Source organism: Stigmatopora nigra, chromosome 5 (genome assembly GCF_051989575.1).
Source record: "Stigmatopora nigra isolate UIUO_SnigA chromosome 5, RoL_Snig_1.1, whole genome shotgun sequence".
Lineage (NCBI taxonomy): Eukaryota > Metazoa > Chordata > Actinopteri > Syngnathiformes > Syngnathidae > Stigmatopora > Stigmatopora nigra.
In genome coordinates, this window is record NC_135512.1 from 1,292,433 (window position 1) to 1,312,019 (window position 19,587).

The window sequence follows — 19,587 nt, forward strand, 5'->3', positions numbered from 1 at the left end:
ACTGGGGAAAAAAAACTCATGAGCCATTCAGCCAATCAAGGGTCCTTTTAATCAAGCCACATGACCATAAAAATTCAAGTGAACACTAACGATAATCAGGTTGTTGTTTTAGGTTGGTGCGTTGGAATATAACAGAAAATGATTGGCTTCGTTTACCTGCAGGGGATTGGATGTGGGCAAGCATCACCTCATTTGCATGTAAATGGTTGCTATAGCAACACAGGGGCACTTTGTTAGCTATTTTTTTGTGCTCGGAGACCTTGAGAATGTGTAAAATGTCCTTTAATATTCTGATTAGGATTTATAGCAGTGATTTGTCACAAAAAAACACTGAATTGGACATCTAACACCGTCAATGGCAGGTCAAAACGAGGAAATTATTGATGTTTATTATTATATAGCGGTGGAGTTTCAAATTAGACATTACTACAAAAAGACGTGAGATGTTTATCACTTAATTTTCTGAATATTATCCTCATTAGGGTTACGAGGGGTGCTGGAGCCTATCCCAGCTAGACAAACAACTAATCACTCTTAGCTATGGGTAATTTAAAGTGTCCAATTAGCCTAGCATGCATGTCTTTGGAATGTTGGAGGAAACTGTAGTACCCAGAGAAAACCCACTCAGCCCAGGGAGAACATACAAACTCCACACAGGTGGACCGACCTGGTTTCAAACCCAAATCCCGCAATGTAAGGCCCGACGTGCTAACCACTTAATCACCCTATGAGACGTTTCCATACTTAAAAAAAATATTAAATTTGTCATGTTTTTACTTGAAATATGTTTAATTAATATTCTAAATGGTGGACGAGGGGTTAACATGTTCTCTCTTGGCTTTTGTGGGTATTCTCTGGGTACTCCGCTTTCCTCCCACCTCCCAAAAACATGCATGCTAGGCTAATTGTATGCTAACTTTTTAGCTTTGACTGATTGGTTGTTTGTCTCCTTGTTCATAGTTAGCTATAGGATAAGCTCCAGCACCCCCTAGAATTAGATGTATGTTTGTTAGCATTATTAACAGATTTTTAAACTAGCTAAATATACTTAAAGATGGATTTGTCAACAAACAACCTTTGTATCCACTTATCAAAGAAGTGATAATTAGGAAAGTTTTATCTTTACTGTTTTTTTTCTATAGATAAACTTTATCAGTCATTATGGCATGTCATTTTGTTATACTTTTGTACAAATATAGTCACGTTCGTTACCTGTGTAACTTGATGCTAGATATGATTATGGGATGTCTCAAAATATATCATCAAAGACACTTCTTATCAGTTAACGGTCAATAATTAACTTCAGATTTAGTTTTATTTCTCTTTTGTTTTTTTAATCATTGACATTAATGATCCACTACACTGCTTAATTATTGTTTAAAGATCATATGGCAAATTTATAGGAATAAACTGTAATAACCTGTTGAGAAAATACATATTTTCTTGACTTGTTTTGTCCGTTTTGAGGCATGTTTTCATGTTACGACGCGTATGATTGGTTAGTGGAGTGGTTTGGGGTTTTGTTGCTATAGATATCGCTAGGCAAAACAGTGCAACGTGAAACTGGCAGTTAGATTATGAAGGTATGTGACACGTGTCTGAAAAAAGTGAGAATATGCTTCAAAATATGTAACGCATATGTGTACAGTTCAACAACAGGTCAATTCCACATTTCAAATTGGTTGTCTATAAGTGAAAACTGGGATTATTAATAATCTGATGACCTGTATTTAATCCTGAAATTGCTTTAATAATGTAGCAAATCTCCAATAATTTATTTAATAAAATTATTCATTTATTTATAAACAGATTGCAAAAAAATAACAAAAAAGATTGCTATTTTAAGAATAGCTATGATGCTAATCGGAAAACATTTTAATAATTATTGATATTAATATATATATTATATAATTAATTAATTTTCCTGACTGCTTATTTAACTTTTCACAGGTCTCATCAATTTAAACCAAATGAAAAAAATATTGGTTGAATAGAAACTGAAAATAAAAATGATAAAATAGTATATATAGCCTAGCGGCTTTGGCTAATTTTAACTGTATTTATAGACTTTTGATAATTGAATTGAATTGAATGCTATAGATAATAAATATATAATGCATTCATAATAAAACAGCACTCGATGAATACATAATTAAGTAGCAAAGTCCACAAATAATAACAAACAAACAAATAATCAATAACTACAATGAATAAATAAATAATAAACGGATAATAATAAATACATGAATAATAAATAATTAGTCAAAGTAAATCCTTCGTAACGCAGGAGTAGCAACAATTCCGAACTCCTTCATATTTTGTTAAATACGGCAAAAATTTAACTCCTAAACGTTTTTCCCACGTTTCCTCCTTGAAGCTCACCAAGACTGCAGGGGGCAGCACCCACCATTGAACGTCACGGCCAACGTCTCGTTGGCATCTTTGTAACGTCACCCGGACTAACGAAGAAGAAGGCCTTGTAGCCTGAGAGGAGAGGCTAATGCACGTCGACCCGATAACATTACGAGTTAGCAGCTCGCACCTTCGCTCCGGCTATGTTTGACCGAGTCCGAGTAACTTTCCCCGGCTATGACCTCCCCCTCTCTCGGTTGTCTCCCCTAAATTGAAAACCCGAAGAGCGACAGAGCTGTCCCGGCGACTGGGGGAGGCATGGCGGCTGGCCAGGAGGAACGAATCCACCGGACTTCTCGCCATTTTCCGCACGCGAGCTCGTCGCCGTGCCTCGGACTCTTTAGGATATTATTTATTGCTTTTATCCACTCGGCACGCTCCAATAAAGAAGGTTAGTATATCGCGGTTTGGACGAAGTAGGAAGCTTTAGCTGCTTAGCAGCGTCAACTAAGCTAATGTAACTTCCGTATAAATGTTTTTAATTTGTTCTGAATGTACCGGTGTGTCAAAGTTAGCTAACTTTTTGGGTGCTATCTTAAATGCTATTTTTTTATGCTAGCTGTGTTATTTTTTATGCTAGCTGTGTCATATTTTTACTATCATGGGTTGGTTAAGAACACGCCCGGTAAGTCAGGTGTTCACGGGTTAAAGTTTGTAAACGTGGCCCGGTTTGGCAACTATGCTAGTTTTTTGAGGGTATAAATGACAGTCGTGTTGTCATTCCTACACCCGGATCGAGTGTCTGGAAGCCCGTTGGTCATGTCATGGTGATCCAGGGCAGTGGACAGCTGCCCCCCGTGTCACGACCCAACCCTGGGACATTTGTTTACCAGCAAACTTTAGGGGGAGGACAGGTTGTCTTTTTTTCCCTAAAAATTGGTTCTGTTATTCGCCAGGACTCGTATGGAAAAAAAATATATACTCCCATTGAGATATTTGATGTGATTTAAAGAGCAAATTGAGCGTTTTAGTCTGTGGAAAGCTGTATTTTGGGTTTTCCACCCTATTATATATGTCTTATTTGCTAAAAATGCTATTATTTTGCTGGAAATTCATCTTTTTAGGTCATGGGTGGCAAACACGTTGCTCTCGAGCCGCATGTGGCTCATGGGACATTTGTTTACCAGCAAACTTTAGGGGGAGGACAGGCTGATGTCTTTTTTCCCCTAAAAAATGGGATTTGTTTATCGCCAGGACTAGTGTGGAAAATAAAAATACTCCCATTGAGATATTTGATGTGATTTCAAGAGCAAGTTAAGCGTTTTAATCTGTAAAAAGCTGTATTTTGTGTTTTCCACCTTATTATATGTTTCTTATTTGCTAAAATGCTATTATTTTGCTGGTAATTCATCTTTTTAGGACATGGGTGGCGAACACGTTGCTCTCGAGCCGCATGCGGCTCCTGGCTTTTTGCTTTTTGTCCTGTTTTGTATATATTATGACTCTTAAAGCACTCAAATTCATCAGCGCCCTTTGAAAACAAATTATAAAATATTTAACACATATTTTAACTCACAGTTTAACTTTTTCGTTCTTCGTGTCTAACTTGTTCGCCATCTCTGTCTTAGAAGCTGTTAACTGTAAAATTCCAAGACGAAATGAACCAGAGAAGCTTCACAACAAGCGCTGAAGTTTTTAAAAACTGACAAATTAGCACAAAACATTGCATTGCAGTAGCCAAAACATCTTTTTGAAGCTACGTACATTAGCATGCTTCTGCTTAAGTGTAGTTTCTTATTAATCTTATTAACTGACTGAATCTAATTTGAATACTCTGCCCTTGATTGGCAGTCAGAAGCTCGTAAACGCCGACTATAATCATACTCAAACGACACAAGGTGTGTTTATTTCACAATTATACAGAAATAAACATTCCAGATAGTCACTCAATTCACACTACTGCTTCAATAATTTGTGCTCACGACGTAATATTTGAACAAGGGCGTCGATCTTCCTGAATTCTTTATAATCTAACCTTTGATTTGTTCAAGTATTTGTCATAGAACTTCCTGTAAAGAGCTTTTATATTACTTGACATTTGATAGCTGTCAACGAGTCCAAGGTTAATTATCTATAACAAAGGCAATAACAACAAATTATAGAAATGTCAGCTCATTGTCTGCATTTAAGGGCGGTAAATAGAATGTTCATTTTCTGCCCGCCGATTGGATCTGTCATTTTTCTGTATTTTCTCGCATATAAGCCGTATTTGTCGCAAAAAAAAAATGACAACTGAATCGAGGGTATGGCTTATATGCGCACAAATTAGACTTCCTGGTTGTACTGCTCACCTGACTTCCTTTTTTAATTTGTCTACGTGCTAGCAACGCCCTTTTGGAATGTGTAATCCAGCAATTGATTTATTTCTATCTATAGTATCTTAGAAATATCACGTGCAGTGATTTTTCTTAATATTTTCCCTTCAAAATATCACATTTGTACTCTCTATTTGAAACCATGGATATGGAGGTTAAAATTGTGAATCGGGGGGCGGCTTATATGAGAGAAATTGTCAAATTAAATCAATTTAAGGCCATTTATGCGAGAAAATACGTCACAGTAATCCTTCGAATATCCGCAAAGTAAGGAAACCCCTATTATAAGCACTTTAAAAACTATATAGAGTACATATACTTTACTATATAAAGTGTTTTTATGAACTTTTATGAAAAAAAACTAATAGCAGAAAAAATCACAGTGAATTCTTAATAATCGAGGGAAGATAACCCGCATAATAAGTAATCACAACATAAATAAAATCAAAATAAACCAAATTTCACAAATGCTAAACAAACAGTTAAATATCAAATCCTAAAATGTACATTAAAGTCGTCTTGAAACATCTAAAATATAAATCTTCTCTGAAAATGTCAGGTTGCTAAACACACATTGACATTTTGCGATGATTAGCGTTAGCCGACAAGCTAACGCCTACTAAATAAAGGTTTTCCCGCGGCAGTAATGCGCCGAAACACTTTCGCCGCGGCGAAAGATGAAGTGAGCGCTAGGTATCACTTTCTCACAAACTAATGGGCTAGTGATATGTTTGCACAGGATTATTTTCAGCGCCGCTAAACTGCTTTAATTGACAATACGATTTAACGTATCCGTTGTGTGTTGGTATAATAACTGGGTTTTGCTTTAGTTGGACGCAAACTGCCACGCGTGATCCGCGCTTCGTCGGTGTCGGGTGTTGCGGGTGCAAATCTCTGGCGGTATGGCGTTTATCTTTGCCTCGTTTTAGGAACCATGCCAGTCAAAATGTGCTGTGTCGCTGTCTGTCAAAAGTAATTGCTTGAAAAACCAGATTGCTTTGGATTTCCTGCTCTTATTTGCGTGTCAAAAAGTTGATGTGATTATTATCTTACATTAATGTCGGAATGAAAAATGACCGCAAAGTTTTTTTATTACACAGGGTGAGATTGACAAACTGATTTGTTGTTTGTTTTACAAATTTAATATTCTTCTTGTTACAGAATCCCTGAAACAAGAATACAGTAAAAAATTGATATTTGATGGAATAATATTCAAAAATATTGGCCCTTTATTTAAAAAAAAATACAAAAAATATGTTAATGTTAATTCTTAGTAGGTATTTGTGTCATTTATTTAGAAATAGTTTGAAAAATTAATATTACGGAGAAAAAACGACAAAATATTGTAAGGTAATTAAAAATATTTAATGAAGACCAATCCGATTTCAGCAAAAAATAAATACAATATGTTTGGGTTACAAATAGGATTTTGGAAAATAAAGAAGAATAATGTTTTAAAATATAAACTAGTTGAAAAAATGACGCAAATTCTAAAATCACTGCCCAGGAATATGAACAACGTATAATTTTTCTCTCTTTTTTAAACTAAAGCCTGAAACATATCAAATCATTTAAAACATTAATAATTAGGACAAAAATATCACAAAATGTTATATTCCTGACTTTATAGACTAACAGTTTGGGAATATGAAGAAAAAAATAAATTAAATACACCCCCAAATTAATTTTTAAAAAAGTTTCGTCAAACTTTTGGGGAAAAAAAGTCAATTTTCATTTTTAATCAATATTTTTTCCCCTTTTCAGCATTCATTCAATGTGACACAATATTAGAAGTTCTACAGTTCGGCAATGAAGAAGTTTTCCCGGTAAGTTAAATCTTTTTAATTTCGTGTTGCGTTCAAGTGATGTGACAATAACAATTTCTTCTTTATTATTTCTTCCACAGGCCGAGTCCGACATCAATTTTAGATTTTGCCGACAAAGGTATGCATTACGTCATTTATTTTTTTCATGCCAAATTGTGTATCGGGACTCAAATCTCGACGCTAGCTCTGCGATTCGTCCGTCGTCACGAGTGAGGAGCTTTTTGACTGATAGCACGGCACGTTCCGATCTGTTCCAAGCTTATCTTGCCACCATGCCCCCCCCATCTTGACTTGGGAGTGGGAAGAGATGTTTTCATTTTTTGGCGGATAAGACTGTTAGGGAGGAAGGCCTTGTTAATCATTATCCGATGCTCTGCAGGGTGTGTTTTGGGTTAAGAATGCGTTTAACATGAGCCTCAGGCACGTGTTACTTCTAATACTGCATCTACAGTGGTACCTTGACATAAGAGTAATTGGGGATACGAGTATAATTCCGTTTATCTTGAGATACGAGACAAATTTTGATATACGAGTGTAATGTCTCTATGAGCACTGGGCGGAGCCTTACATTTTTTCAGTGTTTTTATTTTTCGTTAGTCAGGCCAATAGAGCCAAGAAATGTATCAACATTTTAAAGATTAGAATCAAGTTTAGTGTAAGGTTAGATGAAATTTATTTTTGAGTGTCTGCATTATAATCCAAGTTCATTTAAATTTGTTATGTTACGAGCGCGTTACCGTGTAAAAAGCCCCCCCCCACGAAATCCGTCTAATTTTAGTACTATTAAACAGATTTTTAGTACTATTAAACAGATTTTTAGCACTATTAAACAGATTTTTAGCACTATTAAACAGATTTTTAGCACTATTAAACAGATTTTTAGCACTATTAAACAGAATTTTTGCACTATTAAACAGATTTTCAGTACTATTAAACAGATATTTAGTACTATTAAATATATTTAAGTACTATTACACAGATCTTTAGTTCTCGAACAGATTTTTAGTCCCCTTAAACTGATTTTTTTGGTACCCTTAAACAATTTTTTAGTACTATTAAACTACTCGTTATTTGGTACTTTGTTAATAGATGACAAATTAGAACAAATCAAAATGTTTTTCTATCCAATATCCTGTTTTTGGTCTTTGTTTCAGAGGGGTTGCAACAGATTAATTTGTTTTTAGTTCATTTCCATAGGAAACATTGCTTTGAGATACAAGTAAATCGACATACGTACTCCAGAGCGCATTAAGCTCGTATCTCAAGGTACCACTGTATTAGGTTAAAGGTTGAAATAACTATCCGGTGCAGGGAAGAGTTGTTAGAATAGTGTAATAGGAGTCCATGAATGCTTTTGGCCATTGTTTAGCTTTGGTTAGCTTACCTGGTAACTCCATTCTAGCCAACTCTGTCAATTCTATTGTGGCAAGACTTGGAGGACACATTAGTCCCTTTTCACGCAGACAAGCTTAACAATAGAGCAGTTGAGCAGGCATCTATTCTATACCGTGCCTTTCCCACCGGATCCCAACAAAGCGCCACATTCCACCCTCCGCAACGTGACTTCCCGCAGTTTTGATTGGCGGCTCATTGGACAGCGACAGTGACGCTACCCGCGTTACTACACTTTACACCTTTCTCACTTCCTTCAGGGCGTACCTTAGCATTCCACGTCAGTACTTTGAGATGACACGCAATGTGGTGACTCAGAATTACGAGGGTGGCACCCCTTGGCGCAACGTTTTTGGTAGTCTTAAACGCACTCTATGTTGACGATTGGCATCTGGCCCAAGCCAATCGTGAATGGCAACCACTAGTAACTGGTTTAACTCTGGTATGTAGATCAGAGTAGCTTGCAAATACTTTTGTTCCAACTACCAAAAATGGATGACAATGAGACTACTACAGACACACACTTCCTGGTTGTACTGCTCACATGACTTCCTTTTTATCTACGTGCAGGTAGCAGGTGAAAATTCTGAATTAGGGCTCGTCTTATACCAGAAAAATCTTATAATTTAATGACTTTAAGGTTTAGGCTTATACGCGAGAAAAAACAGATTCTCTAACCAAAAGCTCAATTCTACCAACTAAACTGCTCTATTTTTTGTTACTTTTTTACAGTAATACCCGTCACCGGACGTTTGGTCGTCGGATATTTGGTTGTCGGATATTTGGTCGCCAGGCGTTTGGTCGCCAGGCGTTTGGTCGCCGGTCAAATGTACTTAGATATTAAACAGTACTTAGATATTAAACAGTTTCTTAGATATTAAACAGTACTTAGATATTAAACAGTTTCTTAGATATTAAACAGTACTTAGATATTAAACAGTACTTAGATATTAAACAGTACTTAGATATTAAACAGTACTTGGATGTTAAACAGTACTTAGATGTTAAACAGTACTTCGATATTAAACAGTACTTAGATATTAAACAGTACTTAGATATTAAACAGTACTTAGATATTAAACAGTACTTAGATATTAAACAGTACTTAGATATTAAACAGTACTTAGATATTAAACAGTACTTAGATATTAAACAGCACTTGGATATTAAACAGTTACATATTAAATAGCACTTAGATATTAAACAGTACTTCGATATTAAACAGTACTTAGATATGAAACGCGGGAAAAAACAGTAATTCTTCAACCAAAACCTCAATTCTAACAACAAAACTGCTCTATTTTTTGTTACTTTTTTAACTTTATTGTTGAATTGATCCCTCACCGTCTATTTCAAGAAGAGGACCGCCATCTATTGTAAGAAGCACCTGCCGTAGAACCGGATTTGCAACTTCTGGCGTTTCCATCCTCCACCGCTCAGTTTAGACTACTGATAGGTGGAGGTGTGGACTAACTAGCGTCGTATGGCCCTTTTTTTTTTTTTTTTTTACACCTGCTTTTGTGATGCTCGACACACACAGACGCGAGCAGAAAAGGATCAGCTTCGTCCCAGAGCGTACCTAGTCGGCAATTCCCGGGGATTCCGTCTCTAGCTCCGAAAAGAACGCCAACATGGATGCTATTTTCCTCTCTTACCTTCTTCTGCTCCTGTCCCATTTCTTTGTCCCTCGCAGTTCGGCGCCGCACCAAGGAAACTGCCGACCTTTACATTTTGAACCTCCTATGTTGGACTTCAATAAACAGTGAGTTGATTTTTAATTATTATTATTATTTTGTTCATACACTTGTCAAAGTGGCCGTAGTGCACACTCAGCGATATTTGTAGCGTTGGAATGTACAGTTGACAACGCAGTTTTTGGGAATGTGACGTTTTTTTGGCAGGCATGACGGCTTTTACACGCCCAGATAGTGTGAGGCCCAAGAGGAATTAAATCACTTAGGGATGTTTAGCTTGTTGTGTTTATTGATTAATGTGGTTTTTTGGCACTTGTTTGGATGTGGAAGCAAAATAGTCGTTTTAAAAATGTTTTGTATTGAAAAACACACAAAAAAACAACTTTAGATTGCATTTTAGTTCAGTTTTAATATGATAAAATGTTTCATATTGGAAAAACACAAAAAAACAACTTTAGATTGCATTTTAGTTTTGGTTTATTATGATTTTTTTTTACAGTTTCATGCAAATGTGATAGTAAAAAAGCCCTTCAATCCTTGAAATGGAAGGAGAATTATTTTTAGTGTCCTGGCCTGTACATAAATATTTTAATTTTATGACACTGCAAAAATATTTTTTTTGTTCCGTTTTTTAAAATTACATGCAAATGTGACAGCAAAAAGTGTCCTAGCCTTTAAATATATATTTTTTTATTTTATGTTACTGCACAAATTAATTTTAGTTCAGATTTAGTAAGATTTTTTTAAATTTATTTTAATTTTTTTAATTGACAATTTAATGTTGTCTCATGCAAGTGTTAGCAAAAATTGCCTGCAATCCTTGAATTGTAATAATAATTATAAGTCTTCTGGCCTGTAAATATATTTTTTTATTTTATGGCACTGCATAAATAATTTTTTTTAGAATTTTTTTAAAAATATTAATTTTTATTTTTTTTCAAATTACATCCCATCCTATACAAAAACATTAGCACAAAAAGGTCCTTCAATCCTTAAACTCTAAACAACTATTTTAACTGCCCATTCCCTAGACTTATATATTTATTTTGCCAATTTAATATATTAGAAATTAATTTTATGACCACTTTATCATCTTAACTTCCACTTTCACTAGCAACCACAAGCTCCTACGCTGCCTCCTTCTGTTGACTTGCCCCGCCCACTGACTCACTCACAATCTTACACTCATTCACAGATACTTTGTTTACTTTTGTAGTTAAGATACAAGTAAATAGCAATTAACCCAGGGGTGGGCAAAGTTTTGGGCCCGGGGGGAGGGGCACATTGACTTTAAAAATGTGACAGATGGGCGGGGTCAGCACAAGATAGGATACACATAAAAAAGTGCATCCGTTAACAGTACATATGAAACATAAACAGTAAAAAAGGACTCAAGTATTAACATACTCATCACTCATCATTAAAGTACAAAGTATATAATGTATTAAGAAATATTAAAATGTCAATGCAGCTTTTATTTCCCAAGCTTTACCCACAAAAACTGATTTTGATTAGCAAACATTGGACTTATCAGCTCTTAACCTTGAGGAAAAAGTGCCTTATCATGCTGACCAAATCATTGGATTTGCACGTCAACTAAATCAACTTTTTAAACAAGTTGGACTCCCCCGAAAAAGCTCAAAAGTTCGCGTCGACCTGGTGTGAGGAAACTCCCACACTAGACATTCCTCAACCATTTATTACAATGTTAAAATTTGTGAGAACAACTGTGACAGAGTTGCAACTATAAGAAATAAACATTAGTTTAAAGCCAAGGAGCAATCAAATGCCATTTCATTTATCAAGTATTAATAATTGAATTCAGTCTTGAATGTTGACATTATCAAATTTTTGTCTTTTTTGACAGGCCTGTGGGAATGCCAAAAATGGAAAAAGTGTATTTACATAATCCTAGCTCAGAAGAAATTAGTTTGATATCAATATCAGCGACGACGGCGCATTTTCACGCCTCTTTTTTTCAAAACAGGGTGAGTACTATTTACTTAATTTCCATTTTTTTTAATCAAATGTGTTTTTTTAAACAATGATATACAATTGTGGTCAAAAGTTTACAAACCCTTGTGAAGAACATAATGTCATAGCTCTCTTGAGTTTCTAGTTATTTCGACAACTCTGATTTTTCTCTGATAGGAAAAGATACTTTGTCATAAAAAAAATATTCATGTAGTCATTTAAATAGGGCTCATTGGATGCAAACGCCCACAAATGCTACAATGGGAAAGTCAAAGGAGCTCAACATGGATAAAAAAAGCAAATCCAAAACATTCATGAAGTTTGGTTCTTTCATGAGGGCTCATTGGATGTAAACGCTACAATGGGAAAGTCAAAGGAGCTCAGCATGGATCTAAAAAAGTGAATCCTTGACTTGAACAAGTCAGGAAAGTCACTTAAAGCCATTTCAAAGCAGTTGTAGGTCCTAACAGTGCAAAACATTTGCAGATTTTTGGAACAAATTAAAAAGAAATAATAAAAAAACATTAAAAAGTAAATAATTCCCTGTTATAGGGTTTTTTCCAAGTCTGCTGTTTGTGTTCTGTCTATGATTAATCATGGTTCAATTGTTTGTCTCAAAAATAATTCCATTTTTTTTCTCTGTTGTCTTGGCAGATGATTCCGCCTGGTGGCAACACGTCATTCGACGTGGTCTTCCTCGCAAGAGTCGTCGGCAATGTAGAAAACACTTTATTTATTAATACGTCAAACCACGGAGTGTTTACATACCAGGTAAACAAAGACTGGACTCATGTACTGCACTGTTTTCAAATTTTTTTTTGACCTTGCTAAAATTCTATCTTCCCCTGTTTTGCAGGTTTTCGGGGTGGGAATCCCAAACCCTTACAGACTCCGTCCCTTCGTGGGAGCTCGAGTCCCAGTAAACAGCAGCTTCTCGCCGCTAATAAACATCCACAACCCCTACAGTGAACCGCTACAGGTATTTTTAACATTTAATACTATAAAGAATACTATAAACAATCAAATGAGGGTCGTTCCAGAATTTGAGGACATTTTCTATCCCACCCTTTAAATGTTGAAAGTATAAGAACATATTTATACAATAAATATAGCAATATTTTCTCTAAAATGGACAGGGCGCCCAATCAGTCGGTGCACCTTGTTCATGGCCTAACCGGGGAGCCAATCATAACTACAAAAAGTTAAAAAAAATGAAAAATAATGCTTGAATATGTATTTATTAACAGAAAAATGTATCTAAAAATACTTCCTAAAATGCCATCTTCTACCAAATTAATATTAAGTAAAATAGTTCAAATTAAATGTTTAATTTTGGACGGCTTTTTATTTCTCTTAGTAATTCTGGCTCTTATTAAAAAAATAAAATAAAATAATTATTTGGAATGTGTCTCACAAAATGAGCACAATCCTGTTAATATAGAAATTTAGAATGTAGAAATATGGCGGGAATCGCATTTAACAACAAAAATTTTGTTTTCTAAAAAAAATGGCCAAAGAAAATTGTTGTCTTCTATTTTTCATATTTTGGTCGAATATTTCACCTCAATTGAGTGTTTCTTTTAAGTGTATAATGGAAATAAGACAGGCCTAAAATTAAACTAAAGAATTAGTAAACCAAAATATATTTTTGTATTTTTTTTTTTTGGAATGACTTATGAGTTATTAAATCCCTCACTCTTATTAAAATGACGTTGTGTGTGTATTTGGTTGGTCTGAAGGTGGTTGAGATGTATTCCAGTGGAGGAGATCTACATCTAGAACTCCCTACGGGTCAGCAAGGAGGCTCTGGAAAATTATGGGTGAGGAACTTCAAATGCTCCCATTTTGTGGAAGAAAAAAAAAACCTAACGCCACGTCAACCAATCAGAAAGCAGCTCTCGTCGCGAGTGTTGTTTTACAAGCCGACATTGTCAGCTCTCCTGCTTTTTTTTTGCCCCCAAGGAGATCCCACCCTTCGAGACAAAGGGCGTGATGAGAGCCAGCTTTTCGTCCCGAGACGTGGACAACCACACGGCCTTCATCCGGATCAAAACCAACGCCCCCGACGACGACAAGTTCATCATCCTGCCGGTCGAGGTGGAAGTCACGTCAGGTGAACGCAACCCCGCCCCTTGTTTAACAATCTGACAACTTGTACATCTTATACAGTATTACCCGTTACCGGACGTTTGGTGGCCGATCTTTTGGTCGTTGGTCAAATGTACCTAGATATTAAACAGTACTTAGATATTAAACAGTACTTGGATGTTAAACAGTACGTAGATGTTAAACAGTACGTAGATATTAAACAGTACGTAGATATTAAACAGTACTTAGATATTAAACTCTCTCTCTTAGATAATTAAACTCTCTTATGAATATAATTTGAGAGCTGGTTTCAACAGTCAACTCTGTAACCAAAAGTCCGGGGACTAAAAGTCCGGCGACCAAAAGTCCGGCGACCAAAAGTCCGGCGACCAAAAGTCCGGCGACCAAAAGTCCGGCGACCAAAAGTCCGGCGACCAAAAGTCCGGCGACCAAAAGTCCGGCGACCAAAAGTCCGGCGACCAAAAGTCCGGCGACCAAAAGTCCGGCGACCAAAAGTCCGGCGACCAAACGTCCGGCGACTAAACGTCCGAGCGCCATAATACCTTGAGATACGAGCTTAGTGTTCCCAAACTGAGCTTTTATGTCAATTTACTCATATCTCAAATCATTTTCCCCCATAGAAATGAACTAAATACAAATTAATTCGTTCCCATCTTCTGAAGAAAAAAAAAACAGGATATAACAACGGAAAAACATATATTTTTATTGGTTCTAATTTAATTAATTGAATTGCTTAAATTTGAACTTTAAATTGAACTTAAATGAACTCTACACACACTGTGCGGCACTCCTATATCAAAGTATTACTGTATTTTAACACCCTTTGTCCTTTCAGCGCCCGGGATTTACGCCTCTACCGAAATGCTGGACTTTGGCACCCTCCGCTCGCAAGGTGCACCCGCATTCCGAACATAAACCACACACACCCTCACGTTTGGTCTCCGCATTCACCCCGCTTTTTTCCCCCACCTCTAGATCGGCCCAAAATGTTGGCTCTCTACCTTTTAAATTCGGGAGCAAAAGATGTTCCCATCACGGTGAGTGTTGCATTCAGGAACCCACATACATAAAACGATTCTTCGGCGCTTCACTCTTCTTTTTTTTCTCGCAGAGCGTCCGCACAACGCCGTCCAACGAGGCCGTCACGATAGACTTTAAAGCCATCACGTTAAGAGCAGGAGAGAGCAGATATACAAAAGTAGCCATTATTAGCTTTGACGGTAAGTGCACTAATACATATCATCACTATCATCTCAAAGCTTATTTTTTTCATTCTGGAAGTTTTCAAGTTCCTCTCGCGTATGTTTTGCTTGCCGCAGCCTCCAAAGCCAGAAAAGCATACCAGTTTTTTGGTAAAATTACAGTCAAGGCGAAAGAAAAGAGCTATTCCAAGCTGGAAATCCCTTACCAGGCCGATGTTTTAGAGGGGTAAGTTACGATTAAATGACTTTAATGCCCTAATGGAGGTTTGAGTTGAGTTTTTTTGTGTCCAGATACCTGGGATTCGACCACACGTCAACGTTATTCCACATCCGAGACAGTCCGGTAGATCCGGTGGAGAGGCCCATATCCCTCACCAATGCCTTCAGCTTCGATATTCGGATACACAATGTGTCCTTGCCTGAAGAATCCAAAGCCATGTTCACTGTGAGTTCCGCTACTATTAAAACATCCATTTTAATCTTGCACTTGTTGGACCAAGTCGGATAGAAAAATGCCAGAAATGGAAACTAAATCACAATACAGTGGTACTTCAAGATAAGAGCTTAATGCGTTCCAGGACAGGGGGGTGGGGCTTTGGACCTTTAGCACAGCAACGCGCCCGTAACATAACATAAACAAATTGAAATGAACTTGGATTACCATGCAGACACACTCAAAAATATGTTAAATCGAACCTTACACTAAACTTAATTATAATTTTGTTTGAAATTTTGATAGCTTTCTTGGCTCTTTTGGCCCCGCCTCCACCCTGACTTTCAGATGCAACCTATCGAGGGTTGTTTACTTTTGTCTTCTGTTCAAAATATTCAGAAAATGATGCACACAAATGTCCTCACAATAGAAAACGCACAACCACTTGCCAACAAAAAGTACTACATACTCCTCTCATATTAGCCAACAAGCTCCGCCTTCGCACTGACTAACGGAAAGAAAAAAAACCTGAAAAAATGCAATGCCCCGCCCACTGCTCATATAGACATTACACGAGGGAGTCTGGACCAGAAAGTCAGTTGCCACGATGTTCTTATGAGCAATTTCCCATAAAAAAAATGTAAATATGATCATAAGAGTCCAAAGCTAACCTTTCCAACCCCTCCCGTTTTTTTTCCCCCCAATGTTGCTCGTAGGTTCAAAACTTCAGCGCGCCTGTCCTGATCCCAGCACACGAGTCGCGCTACATCTTCTCACTCCTGTTCCAACCGTCGCGGCCATCCATCCACATCGACAGCAACATTTTGCTCATTACCAACGCGTCAAAGTTTCATCTGCCCATCAGGGCATACACGGGCTTCCTTGAGGTAAACGAGGTCTCTCGTCTGATTTGTTGGTCATTATTTTGATAGATCTATTTCCGGGACTATACCTATTGAAATTATGAATATGGAAATGTAAATTGGGAATCAGGGGTCGGCTTATACGAGAGAAATTGTCAGATTCAAACATTTTAAGGCTATTTTAAGGGGAGGGCTTATACGTGGATAAGGCTAATATGTGAGAAAATACGCTATATAAACCCCCCCACACGCACTTTGGTTAGTGCAGGGGTGGGTAAACTTTTGGCCCGGGGCCCACATTGACTTTAAAAATTTGATAAATGGGCCGGGTCAGCACAAGATAGGATACACATAAAAAAGTGCATCCGTTAACAGTACATATGAAACATAATCAGAAAAAAAGGACTAAAGTATTAACATACTCATCACTCATCATTAAAGTCAAAATTATAAAGTACAAAGTAAAGTAAGTAATGGAATGTATTATGAAATATTAAAATGTCATTTAAAAAAAGATAGAAGGGCTGTAAAATACGAAAAAGAAATAAGATTGGACACGGCTACTGCTACTGGCTTCCACTTGACGGCGCCATCTTGGGGAAAAACTAAAAAAAATACATTATTTGGGCAACGTGGGTGGGCCGGATTAAAAGGCCTAGCGGGCTGGATGTGGCCCGCGGGCCGTAGTTTGCCCGTGTCTGGGCTAGGGCCATTTATATTCCAAAAATGTTTTATATATATGTATATATATATATTTTTTTACTCCCCTCAGACCCACGTGCTGCCGCCGAGCCTAAAGAAGAACATGCTGGACTTTGGTGTCCGGAGCTCCACAGACATCAACAGCATCGTTTTTTTGGTGGTGAACAGTAACCCCATCGAGGTACAATGAACCTTTACCGTACGACCATTTTGTGCATATTATCATCTTAGCAGATCTGCCTTTGCTGCCGGATGTGTTGATGTGGATTTCACAACTCCAAACGGTCATGTAACTCGCACCAAAAATGTTTTTTAGCTAGAAGTAAGGTCCTGGCAGGTGACTGGAGACAGCCTATCTATGGAGCTTCTCCGAGTGGAGTGGGGAAATGCCACGACTGCGTCCAGTCGCATGCGAGAACTACAGAACGCGTCGGCTAACAGTCAAAAGTCGGTAGGTTGCTTTCACATGTCACTTTTTTTGCGTTTTTTGTTGTTTTTTTAAACAGTTTTTTAGCAGTTAATCATTTTCTGTTAGTTTTACAGTTTTTTAGTAATGAGCTGTGTCTGTATTCTCAGCCTCTTGCTACTGTGACTGGGAAATTTCCTGATTATGGGATGTTTAGATTAGATTAGATTTAGGATTAGATTAGATTAGATTTAGAATTAGATTAGATTTGGGATTAGATTAGAATTTTCCTGGTTTTGCAGTAGCAAGACAGACACACAAGACATTGTAGACCTAGGTAAAAAAAATGGAGCCACATTCAGGAATTTCACAATAAAGTTATCTAATCTAACATGTCAGTTTTATTTAGGCAAAAATATTGATTCCAAGCTTCCATTGGAAATTTATTTACCGTATTTTCTCGCATATTAGGCAAAAAAAATACTAAAGTTTATATAATTATATATATATATGAAGTATTATATATTTAGTTTCGGGCCTTTTGGCAAATGCTTTTGTTTCTTTCCTTGGTTTCGGTTCACTTTTGGTTGACTTACGTCATAATAAAACAATGCCTTATTCTGACACATGGCAATTATGACAAGGCGTGTTTTATTTTTAAAACAAGATTTAGACCACATTTTGGTGTATTTATTGAACTCAGAGAGGAGGTATAAACAAAGTTGTTTGAAGTTGACCTCAAAACTAAAGAACAAAAAAGTTAAGCAACAACTTTTCTATGATGATGGGAATCTATTTGTTCTTGAAATTTCAGTGTACCCATAAAACGTTATTTTTAGGTGATTTCTTACATAATGTTAAGTGACGAATGAGTTAAATGATGGTGGGAAGTTGATCAAGTTTTTTATTTTTATGTCATTCTATAAGTTCAAGTATGAGGTACATTTTCTCCAAAATGTTTTTTAAATGACATCAAATAAATTATCTTATTTTTTCGTTTATTGCACAAATGCGTGTTGTTTTATCGGTTTGCAAGAAATATTAATTCCCGTCATTTTTTTAAACATTGTATTTCCTCTCTCTAGGTGATTATAGCATCCGGCTTTTACGCGGCTTTCCGCGTAACGTTGGTTGCCAAATCCTTGGAGGGCACCTATGACGGAGCCATACACATTACCACAGACTACGAGGTTGGTTTTCCCCATTTTCCCCCGTTTTTTAATCCATCTAATCGTGCTGAACTACGAAATCCGTTTGCCCGTCAGATATTAACCATCCCGGTGAAAGCACTCATCGCTGTGGGCACCTTAACCAGCTCCCCCAATCACCTGGTCCTGCCTTCATCATTTCCAGTGAGTACATTGAATTGAATGCTTTAATTCTCATTACACAAGTATGACATTCAAAGCTTTCACAACAGAGTACACAAATAACAACAGACCAAGTAATAAGTTGTCACAACATAAGTAGGTAAGTACGCAAATACCAACAAACAGGTAAATAATAATAATAAATAAATGATCAATGATTTAGTAATACATACATAAGTAGTTAACATAAATAAGTAGTCAACATAAATTATTCCACCTAAATTATTCCACATAAATTATTCCACATAAATTATTCCACATAAATTATTCCACATAAATTATTCCACATAAATTATTCCACATAGATTATTCCACATAAATTATTCCACATAAATTATTCCACATAAATTATTCCACATAAATTATTCCACATAAATTATTCCACATAAATTATTCCACATAAATTATTCCACATAAATTATTCCACATAAATTATTCCACATAAATTATTCCACATAAATTATTCCACATATTATTCCACATAAATTATTCCACATAAATTATTCCACATAAATTATTCCACATAAATTATTCCACATAAATTATTCCACATAAATTATTCCACATAAATTATTCCACATAAATTATTCCACATAAATTATTCCACATAAATTATTCCACATAAATTATTCCACATAAATTATTCCACATAAATTATTCCACATAAATTATTCCACAAAAATTATTCCACAAAAATTATTCCACAAAAATTATTCCACAAAAATTATTCCACAAAAATTATTCCACAAAAATTATTCCACAAAAATTATTCCACAAAAATTATTCCACATAAATTATTCCACATAAATTATTCCACATAAATTATTCCACATAAATTATTCCACATAAATTATTCCACATAAATTATTCCACATAAATTATTCCACAT

At 36.2% G+C, this 19,587-nt stretch overlaps 1 protein-coding gene across 2 annotated transcripts in view; it reads left to right on the top strand.

The window, feature by feature from the left end:
• Positions 1 to 2,469: 2,469 nt before the first annotated feature.
• The window catches only part of tmem131 (transmembrane protein 131), a 29,910-nt gene continuing 12,792 nt past the window's right edge, over positions 2,470 to 19,587 (top strand). The window contains exons 1-19 of one of the 2 annotated variants that reach the window (XM_077716946.1): positions 2,470 to 2,803; positions 6,492 to 6,553; positions 6,634 to 6,671; positions 9,639 to 9,707; positions 11,507 to 11,627; positions 12,268 to 12,384; positions 12,470 to 12,592; positions 13,353 to 13,433; positions 13,576 to 13,726; positions 14,558 to 14,614; positions 14,698 to 14,759; positions 14,834 to 14,942; positions 15,042 to 15,150; positions 15,216 to 15,369; positions 16,074 to 16,244; positions 16,993 to 17,103; positions 17,239 to 17,373; positions 18,414 to 18,518; positions 18,594 to 18,680. In XM_077716946.1, coding sequence (XP_077573072.1) covers positions 2,671 to 2,803; positions 6,492 to 6,553; positions 6,634 to 6,671; positions 9,639 to 9,707; positions 11,507 to 11,627; positions 12,268 to 12,384; positions 12,470 to 12,592; positions 13,353 to 13,433; positions 13,576 to 13,726; positions 14,558 to 14,614; positions 14,698 to 14,759; positions 14,834 to 14,942; positions 15,042 to 15,150; positions 15,216 to 15,369; positions 16,074 to 16,244; positions 16,993 to 17,103; positions 17,239 to 17,373; positions 18,414 to 18,518; positions 18,594 to 18,680 — 1,995 coding nt within the window. In that variant the 5' untranslated portion in view covers positions 2,470 to 2,670. The remainder of the gene's footprint in view (positions 2,804 to 6,491; positions 6,554 to 6,633; positions 6,672 to 9,638; positions 9,708 to 11,506; positions 11,628 to 12,267; positions 12,385 to 12,469; positions 12,593 to 13,352; positions 13,434 to 13,575; positions 13,727 to 14,557; positions 14,615 to 14,697; positions 14,760 to 14,833; positions 14,943 to 15,041; positions 15,151 to 15,215; positions 15,370 to 16,073; positions 16,245 to 16,992; positions 17,104 to 17,238; positions 17,374 to 18,413; positions 18,519 to 18,593; positions 18,681 to 19,587) is intronic. The other variant, XM_077716947.1, reaches the window with a different exon arrangement.